A 10,000-nucleotide genomic window follows, 5' to 3' on the forward strand; every position below is an offset into this window, starting at 1 on the left:
ATTGTCTTTTTCCAGAACATGTGGATCGAGCGAACCACTTACACCACGGCCTACAAACTGCCTGGGATCCTGAGATGGTTCGACGTCAGGTCTGTCTCCACGGTGAGTGTGTGTCTGTGTCAGGTCTGTCTCCACGGTGAGTGTGTGTCTGTGTCAGGTCTGTCTCCACGGTGAGTGTGTGTCGACGTGAGGTCTGTCTCCACGGTGAGTGTGTGTCTGTGTCAGGTCTGTCTCCACGGTGAGTGTGTGTCTGTGTCAGGTCTGTCTCCACGGTGAGTGTGTGTCTGCGTCAGGTCTGTCTCCACGGTGAGTGTGTGTCTGTGTCAGGTCTGTCTCCACGGTGAGTGTGTGTCTGTGTCAGGTCTGTCTCCACGGTGAGTGTGTGTCTGTGTCAGGTCTGTCTCCACGGTGAGTGTGTGTCTGTGTCAGGTCTGTCTCCACGGTGAGTGTGTGTCCTGTGTCAGGTCTGTCTCCACGGTGAGTGTGTGTCCTGTGTCAGGTCTGTCTCCACGGTGAGTGTGTGTCTGTGTCAGGTCTGTCTCCACGGTGAGTGTGTGTCTGTGTCAGGTCTGTCTCCACGGTGAGTGTGTGTCTGTGTCAGGTCTGTCTCCACGGTGAGTGTGTGTCTGTGTCAGGTCTGTCTCCACGGTGAGTGTGTGTCTGTGTCAGGTCTGTCTCCACGGTGAGTGTGTGTCTGTGTCAGGTCTGTCTCCACGGTGAGTGTGTGTCTGTGTCAGGTCTGTCTCCACGGTGAGTGTGTGTCTGTGTCAGGTCTGTCTCCACGGTGAGTGTGTGTCTGTGTCAGGTCTGTCTCCACGGTGAGTGTGTGTCTGTGTCAGGTCTGTCTCCACGGTGAGTGTGTGTCTGTGTCAGGTCTGTCTCCACGGTGAGTGTGTGTCTGTGTCAGGTCTGTCTCCACGGTGAGTGTGTGTCTGTGTCAGGTCTGTCTCCACGGTGAGTGTGTGTCTGTGTCAGGTCTGTCTCCACGGTGAGTGTGTGTCTGTGTCAGGTCTGTCTCCACGGTGAGTGTGTGTCTGTGTCAGGTCTGTCTCCACGGTGAGTGTGTGTCCACTTCAGGTCTGTCTCCAAGGTGAGTGTGTGTCTGTCTCCATGGTGAGTGTGTGTCTGTCTCCATGGTGAGTGTGTGTCTGTCTCCATGGTGAGTGTGTGTCTGTGTCAGGTCTGTCTCCACGGTGAGTGTGTGTCTGTGTCATGTCTGTCTCCAAGGTGAGTGTGTGTCTGCGTCAGGTCTGTCTCCACGGTGAGTGTGTGTCTGTGTCAGGTCTGTCTCCACGGTGAGTGTGTGTCTGTGTCAGGTCTGTCTCCACGGTGAGTGTGTGTCTGTGTCAGGTCTGTCTCCACGGTGAGTGTGTGTCTGTGTCAGGTCTGTCTCCACGGTGAGTGTGTGTCTGTGTCAGGTCTGTCTCCAAGGTGAGTGTGTGTCTGACGTCAGGTCTGTCTCCACGGTGAGTGTGTGTCTGTCACGTCAGGTCTGTCTCCAAGGTGAGTGTGTGTCTGTGTCATGTCTGTCTCCAAGGTGAGTGTGTGTCTGTGTCCACGTCAGGTCTGTCTCCACGGTGAGTGTGTGTCTGTGTCAACAGGTCTGTCTCCAAGGTGAGTGTGTGTCTGTGTCAGGTCTGTCTCCACGGTGAGTGTGTGTCTGTGTCCACGTCAGGTCTGTCTCCAAGGTGAGTGTGTGTCTGTGTCAACGTGAGGTCTGTCTCCAAGGTGAAGTGTGTGTCTGTGTCCACGTCAGGTCTGTCTCCACGGTGAGTGTGTGTCCACGTCAGGTCTGTCTCCAAGGTGAGTGTGTGTCTGTGTCAACGTGAGGTCTGTCTCCAAGGTGAGTGTGTGTCTGTGTCCACGTCAGGTCTGTCTCCACGGTGAGTGTGTGTCTGTGTCCACGTCAGGTCTGTCTCCAAGGTGAGTGTGTGTCTGTGTCAACGTGAGGTCTGTCTCCAAGGTGAGTGTGTGTCTGTGTCCACGTCAGGTCTGTCTCCACGGTGAGTGTGTGTCTGTGTCAGGTCTGTCTCCAAGGTGAGTGTGTGTCTGTGTCAACGTCAGGTCTGTCTCCACGGTGAGTGTGTGTCTGTGTCAGGTCTGTCTCCAAGGTGAGTGTGTGTCTGTGTCAACGTCCAGGTCTGTCTCCAAGGTGAGTGTGTGTCTGTGTCAACGTGAGGTCTGTCTCCAAGGTGAGTGTCTGTGTGTCTGTGTCCACCAGATGAGGTGGGAACAGGGCAGGTCCTGAACCCACGGTATTTAGTCACCCAGATGAGGTGGGAACAGGGTCCTGAACCCACGGTATTTAGTCACCCAGATGAGGTCAGGGTCTGAACCCACGGTATTTAGTCACCCAGATGAGGTGGGAACAGGGCAGGTCCTGAACCCACGGTATTTAGTCACCCAGATGAGGTGGGAACAGGGCAGGTCCTGAAGTGGTATTTGTCTCCAGATGAGGTGGGAACAGGGCAGGTCCTGAACCCACGGTATTTAGTCACCCAGATGAGGTGGGAACAGGGCAGGTCCTGAACCCACGTCTGTCACCCAGATGAGGTGGGAACAGGGCAGGTCCTGAACCCACGGTCTGTCTCCATGGTGGGAACAGGGCAGGTCCTGAACCCACGGTATTTAGTCACCCAGATGAGGTGGGAACAGGGTCCTGAACCCACGGTATTTGTCACTCAGATGAGGTGGGAACAGGGCAGGTCCTGAACCCACGGTATTTGTCTCCAGATGAGGTGGGAACAGGGCAGGTCCTGTCTGTCTCCAGATGAGGTGGGAACAGGGCAGGTCCTGAACCCACGGTATTTAGTCACTGTCTGGGAACAGGGCAGGTCCTGAACCCACGGTATTTAGTCACCCAGATGAGGTGGGAACAGGGCAGGTCCTGAACCCACGGTATTTAGTCACCCAGATGAGGTGGGAACAGGGCAGGTCCTGAACCCACGGTATTTAGTCACCCAGATGAGGTGGGAACAGGGCAGGTCCTGAACCCACGGTATTTAGTCACCCAGATGAGGTGGGAACAGGGCAGGTCCTGAACCCACGGTATTTAGTCACCCAGATGAGGTGGGAACAGGGCAGGTCCTGAACCCACGGTATTTAGTCACCCAGATGAGGTGGGAACAGGGCAGGTCCTGAACCCACGGTATTTAGTCACCCAGATGAGGTGGGAACAGGGGGTCCTGAACCCACGGTATTTAGTCACCCAGATGAGGTGGGAACAGGGCAGGTCCTGAACCCACGGTATTTAGTCACCCAGATGAGGTGGGAACAGGGCAGGTCCTGAACCCACGGTATTTAGTCACCCAGATGAGGTGGGAGCAGGGCAGGTCCTGAACCCACGGTATTTAGTCACCCAGATGAGGTGGGAACAGGGCAGGTCCTGAACCCACGGTATTTAGTCACCCAGATGAGGTGGGAACAGGGCAGGTCCTGAACCCACGGTATTTAGTCACCCAGATGAGGTGGGAACAGGGCAGGTCCTGAACCCACGGTATTTAGTCACCCAGATGAGGTGGGAACAGGGCAGGTCCTGAACCCACGGTATTTAGTCACCCAGATGAGGTGGGAACAGGGCAGGTCCTGAACCCACGGTATTTAGTCACCCAGATGAGGTGGGAACAGGGCAGGTCCTGAACCCACGGTATTTAGTCACCCAGATGAGGTGGGAACAGGGCAGGTCCTGAACCCACGGTATTTAGTCACCCAGATGAGGTGGGAACAGGGCAGGTCCTGAACCCACGGTATTTAGTCACCCAGGTGAGGTGGGAACAGGGCAGGTCCTGAACCCACGGTATTTAGTCACCCAGATGAGGTGAGAACAGGGTCCTGAACGATTCGTGTGTTACATCGTGACTGACATGTAAAGTCAATGTTCCCACGTCAGCAATCCAGAACGAATAGATTCCATAGTCTCTGTAAATCCTTCCATCTGATGCCGGTCTTAAAGAGGCTGGCCAGGCTCCGGTGACACCGCAGATTGGAGATTTGTCACCCTGCCAGGCAGTCACACAGATCCTTCTAAATTTAGGTTGGGGGGATGTATAAACTGTAATTTACTCAAGACAATCCACACATGTTCTGCCGTTGTCGTCACTCGTCTGTCCCAGAGATTCAGACAGTCAGAACCCCTCAGGTAGCCGTTCCCTATAATGTCCCTGTTGTTAGGCTGTAGATTGGTGTTAAAATGTCTCTCACTCACAGATGGACCTCAACCTGAAATGAATCAGAACTTATAACCTTCATTTACTTCCTGCTTCCTGTGTTCAGGAGGAGATCAGTCCTTTGGAGAATGCCATGGAGACGATGCAACTGACCAATGAGAAGATCAGCAACATGGTGCAGCGTCACCTGAACGACTCCAACCTTCCCATCAACCCCCTCTCCATGCTGCTCAACGGCATCGTGGACCCCGCTGTCATGGGCGGTTTCACCAACTACGAGAAGGTACTGTGTGTGTGTGTGTGTGTGTGTGTGTGTCTGTGTGTGTGTGTCTGTGTGTGTGTGTGTGTGTCTGTTGTGTGTGTGTGTCTGTTTGTGTGTGTGTGTGTGTGTGTGTGTGTGTGTGTGTGTGTGTGTGTGTGTGTGTGTGTGTGTGTGTGTGTGTGTGTGTGTGTGTGTGTGTGTGTGTGTGTGTGTGTGTGTGTGTGTGTGTGTGTGTGTGTGTGTGTGTGTGTGTGTGTGTGTGTGTGTGTGTGTGTGTGTGTCTGTGTGTGTGTGTGTGTGTGTGTCGTCATGGGTGGGTCTACCTTACCTAATGAATACAGCTGTAGTTATTTACTGTGGACCGTAAACATAACCGTAGTTTGGTTGAACTATCTGATCGTAGTGGTTTGGAACGTCTTCCCCATGTAGGAAGATACAACATTCATACAGAAGACAAAAGATTGTTTCTGTTATGAGTTCTGACGTCCCCTCTCTCTCCTTTCTCCTCTCCTCTCTCTCCCCTCTTCACCCTCTCTCCTCTCCTACCTCTCCTTTCTCCTCTCCTCTCTCTCCCCTCTTCACCCTCTCTCCTCTCCTACCTCCTCGTCTCTCACCTCTCCTCTTCTCTTCCCTCTCCTCTCCTCTCCTCCCCTCTCGCCTCGCCTTGCCTCTCTCCTCTCCTCTCCTCTCTCCTCTCCTCCCCTCTCGCCTCTCTCCTCTCCTCACCTCCCCTCTCCTCCCCTCTCTCCTCTCCTTTCTCCTCTCCTCTTCTCTTCCATCTCCTCTCATCTCCTCCTCTCCTCCCCTCTCCTCTCTCCTCTCCTCCCCTCTCTCCTCTCCTCTCTCCTCTCCTCCCCTCTCTCCTCTCCTCTCCTCTCCTCTCCTCTCCTCTCCTCTCTCCAGGCATTCTTCACAGAGAAGTATCAGGGGGATCACCCTGAGGACCAGGAGAAACTGGACAAACTGAAAGACCTGATCGCATGGCAGGTTAGACTGACACACACGCACACACATACACTGAAACACCTCATCGCATGGCAGGTTAGACTGACACACACACACACACACACACACACACACACACACACACACACACACACACACACACACACACACACACACACACACACACACACTGAAAGACCTCATCGCATGGCAGGTTAGACTCACACACACACACACACACACACACACACACACACACACACACACACACACTGAAAGACCTCATCGCATGGTAGGTTAGACTGACACACGCACATATACTACCGTTAAAAAGTTTGGGGTCACTTAGAAACGTCTTTGTTTTTGAAAGAAAAGCACATTTTTTGTCCTTTAAAATAACATCAAATTGATCAGAAATACAGTGTAGACATTGTTAATGTTGTAAATGACTATTGTAGCTGGAAATGGCTGATTTTTAATGGAATATCTACATAGGTGTACAGAGGCCCATTATCAGCAACCATCACTCCTGTGTTCCAATGGCACGTTGTGTTAGCTAATCCAAGTTTATCATTTTAAAAGGCTAATTGATCATTAGAAAACCCTTTTGCAATTATGTTAGCACAACTGAAAACTGTAGTTCTGATTGAAGAAGCAATAAAACTGGTCTTTAGACTAGACTTTGGAGCATTAGCATTTGTGGGTTCGATTACAGGCTCAAACTGGCCAGAAACAAAGATCTTTCTTCTGAAACTCGTCAGTCTATTCTCGTTCTGAGAAATGAAGGCAAGAAACTGAAGATCTTGTACAACGTTCTGTACTACTCCCTTCAAAGAACAGCACAAACTGGCTGAGTTGGAGGCCCCGGTGCACAACTGAGCAAGAGGACAAGTACAATAGAGTGTCTAGTTTGAGAAACAGACACCTCACAAATCCTCAATTGGCAGCTTCATGAAATAGTACCTGCAAAACACCAGTCTCAACGTCAACAGTGAAGAGGCGACCCGGGATGCTGGTCTTCTAGGCAGAGTCGCTAAGAAAAAGTCCATGTCTCAGACTGGCCAAGAAAAGTCTCAATTCTCTGCAGAGTTCCTCTGTCCAATGTCTGTGTTCTTTTGCTGGTCTTAATCACTTCTTGTTAGGTCCTCTGCAGTCTCCTGACAACAGTGAATCCCCGGATGCTGGTCTTTGTCAGAGGTAACACCAGTCTCAACGAAGGCGACCGGGATGCAGCTTGCAGGCGCCTGTCCCGTCTCAACAACAGTGCTAGGCCACGATGAGACAAAGTCTTCCCGGCAGCAGAGTTCCCGTCATACAATGTTGTCGCTAGGCCACGATGAGACAAAGAAATTGGCTGGCCCAAACCCTGACCCTAATCCCTAACCCGGAAACCCTCCAGGTAAACCCTAACCCTAACCCTCCACTAACCCTAGGCCTGGCCCTCCATAACCCTAACACTAACCCTAACCCAAACCCTCCACTAACCTAACCCTCCACTAACCCTAACCCCCCTGGCCCAAACCCTCCACTAACCCTAACCCCTAACAAACCCTCCACTAACCCTAACCCTAACCCTCCACTAACCCTAACCCTCCACTAACCCTAACCCAAACACTAACCCTAACCCAAACCCTCCACTAACCCTAACCCTCCACTAACCCTAACCCTCCCTAACCTTAACCCAAACCCTCCCCTAACCTTAACCCTAACCCAAACCCTCCACTAACCCTAACCCTCCTAACCTTAACCCAAACCCTAACCCAAACCCTCCCTAACCCTAACCCTCCCCTAACCCTAACCCAAACCCTAACCCTCCCTAACCCAAACCCTCCCCTAACCCTAACCCAAACCCTCCCTAACCCAAACCCTAACCCTCCCTAACCCAAACCCTAACCCTAACCCTAACCCAAACCCTCCCTAACCCTAACCCAAACCCTCCACTAACCCTAACCCAAACCCTCCACTAACCCTAACCCAAACCCTCCACTAACCCTAACCCAAACCCTCCCTAACCCTAACCCAAACCCTCCCTAACCCAAACCCTAACCCTCCCTAACCAAAACCCTCCCCTATAACCCTAACCCAAACCCAAACCCCCCCTAACCCAAACCCTCCACTAACCCAAACCCTCCCTAACCCTAACCCAAACCCTCCACTAACCCGGACGACGGGCCAATTGTGCGCTGCTCCAAGGGTCTCCCGGTCAGATGCTTCGACCATCCGCCACCCCCCGTCCGCATTGTACTAACAGAACCAGAACCTACTTGAAGGTAACAGCGCTCCCTGGTGGCTGGTTTCCACATCATCTCCCGACATCCTCAGACATGGATGAACGTCAAATACTGACTTGTATCACAGGTGACCAGGCTGCTTAAAACAATTCCACATATTATCTTATTAGAAACCTCGGGACCTTAAAGGGTTTGAATTAAGACGGACACTAAGCTGCATCTAGGCAACCAGTCAGACTGGTACCAGTGGAGGTTGGTGTCACTTTAAATTGGAGGACAGGTTCATTGTAAATGGCTGCGATGGAATGAATGGAAATGTATCAAAGACATTACAGTAATCCCGTCCTCTGATTTCTCTCTCCACCAGCCCCCACTGATATGTATCTCTATATGGTATAAAAACCTGACTTTCCCTATTGTCTGAACAATAAACCTGGGAGGATGGGGATCACTGTGTCATGGCATTTCCTTCTGGCCCTGTGGTCACCACTGTAGAACCACTGCAGCAGAACCATGTCTCTGACGAGGGTGAGAACAGGACACACAGATTGTCGTGCGTGAAAAGCCTTATCCCGTAGCAGGTAATTGCCTGAGGTTACTCGGGCAAAAAATACAAGTTAGGCTTTGAAAAACAGATTAAAAAAACATTGTGTCACAGATTGATTCTAGCTGGGCCGTATATAAGAATATGATATGTACAGTGAAAAGTGTGTAATAACTATTTTTATTGTCTAATAGTTCCTATATATATTGTATTCAGACCCTTTGACTTTTTCCAGATTTTGTAACATTACAGCCTTATTCTAAAATAGTTTAGATTTTTTTTTTTTTTATCTCAACAATCTACACACAATACTCCATAATGAAATAGAAAAAAAAAACAGAATTTTAGAAAGGTTTGCAAATGTATTAAAAATATATATTTTTTTAAACAGATACCTTATTTACATAAATATTCAGACCCTTCGCTATGAGACTCTAAATTGAGCTCAGGTCCATCCTGTTTCCATTGATCATCCTTGAGATGATTCTACAACGTGATTGGAGTCCACCTGTGGTAAATTCAATTGATTGGACAAGATTTGGAAAGGCACACACCTGTCTATATAAGGTCCCACAGTTGACAGTGCATGTCAGAGCAAAAACCAAGCCATGAGGTTAAAGGAATTGTCAGTAGAGCCCGAGACAGTATTGTGTTGAGGCACAGATCTGGGGAAAGGTACCAAAACATTTCTGCAGCATTGAAGGTTCACAAGAACACCGTGGCCTCCATCATTCTTAAATGGAAGAAGTTTGGAACTACCAAGACTCTTCCTAGAGTTGGCCGCCCAGACAAACTGAGCAGTCGGTGGAGAAGGGCCCAAAGGTGAGGGAGGTGACCAAGAACCTGATGGTCACTCTGACAGAGCTCCTCTGTGGAGATGGGAGAACCTTCCAGAAGGACAACCATCTCTGCAGCCCCCAACCAATCAGGCCTTTATGGTAGAGTGGCCAGATGGGAAACCACTCCTCAGTAAAAGGCACATGACAGCCTGCTTGAGTTTGCCAAAAGGCACCTAAAGACTCTCAGACCATGATAAACAAGATTCTCTGGTCTGATGAAAGCAAGATTGAACTCTTTGGCCTGAATGTCAAGCGTCACGTCTGGAGGAAACCTGGCACCATCCCTACGGTGAAGCATGGTGGTGGCAGCATCATGCTGTGGGGATGTTTTTCAGCGGCAGGGAGACTGGTCAGGATCGAGGAAAATGAACAGAGCAAAGTACAGAGAGATCCTTGATGAAAACCTGCTCCATAGCGCTCAGGACCTCAGACTGGGGCGAAAGTTCACCTTCCAACAGGACAATGACCCTAAGCACACAGCCAAGACAACGCAGGAGTGGCTTTGAGGAAGTCCCTGAGAGCCCGGACTTGAACCCGATCGAACATCTCTGAAGAGACCTGAAAATAGTTGTGCAGCAACACTCCCTATCCAACCTGATGGAGCTGGAGAGGATCTGCAGAGAACAGAGAGGCTCCCCATCCAACCTGATGGAGCTGGAGAGGATCTGCAGAGAACAGAGAGGCTCCCCATCCAACCTGATGGAGCTGGAGAGGATCTGCAGAGAACAGAGAGGCTCCCCATCCAACCTGATGGAGCTGGAGAGGATCTGCAGAGAACAGAGAGGCTCCCCATCCAACCTGATGGAGCTGGAGAGGATCTGCAGAGAACAGAGAGGCTCCCCAAATACAGGTGTGCCAAGCTTGTAGCTTCCTACCCAAGAAGACTCTAGGCTGTAATCACTACCAAGAGTGATACAACAAAGTCCTTAGTAAAGGGTCTGAATGATATTTCCTTTTTTTTTTTTTTTATCAATGAGTAAAAATGTACATTTGTTTTGCTTTGTTTTTATGGG

At 50.6% G+C, this 10,000-nt stretch overlaps 1 protein-coding gene across 1 annotated transcript in view; it reads left to right on the plus strand.

The window, feature by feature from the left end:
• The window catches only part of LOC127921328 (dedicator of cytokinesis protein 1-like), a 39,385-nt gene that overhangs the window by 1,573 nt on the left and 27,812 nt on the right, over nucleotides 1-10,000 (plus strand). The window contains exons 2-4 of the mRNA XM_052505036.1: nucleotides 16-102; nucleotides 4,273-4,449; nucleotides 5,332-5,415. Coding sequence (XP_052360996.1) covers nucleotides 16-102; nucleotides 4,273-4,449; nucleotides 5,332-5,415 — 348 coding nt within the window. The remainder of the gene's footprint in view (nucleotides 1-15; nucleotides 103-4,272; nucleotides 4,450-5,331; nucleotides 5,416-10,000) is intronic.

This window comes from Oncorhynchus keta, unplaced genomic scaffold, assembly GCF_023373465.1.
Source record: "Oncorhynchus keta strain PuntledgeMale-10-30-2019 unplaced genomic scaffold, Oket_V2 Un_contig_2201_pilon_pilon, whole genome shotgun sequence".
Lineage (NCBI taxonomy): Eukaryota > Metazoa > Chordata > Actinopteri > Salmoniformes > Salmonidae > Oncorhynchus > Oncorhynchus keta.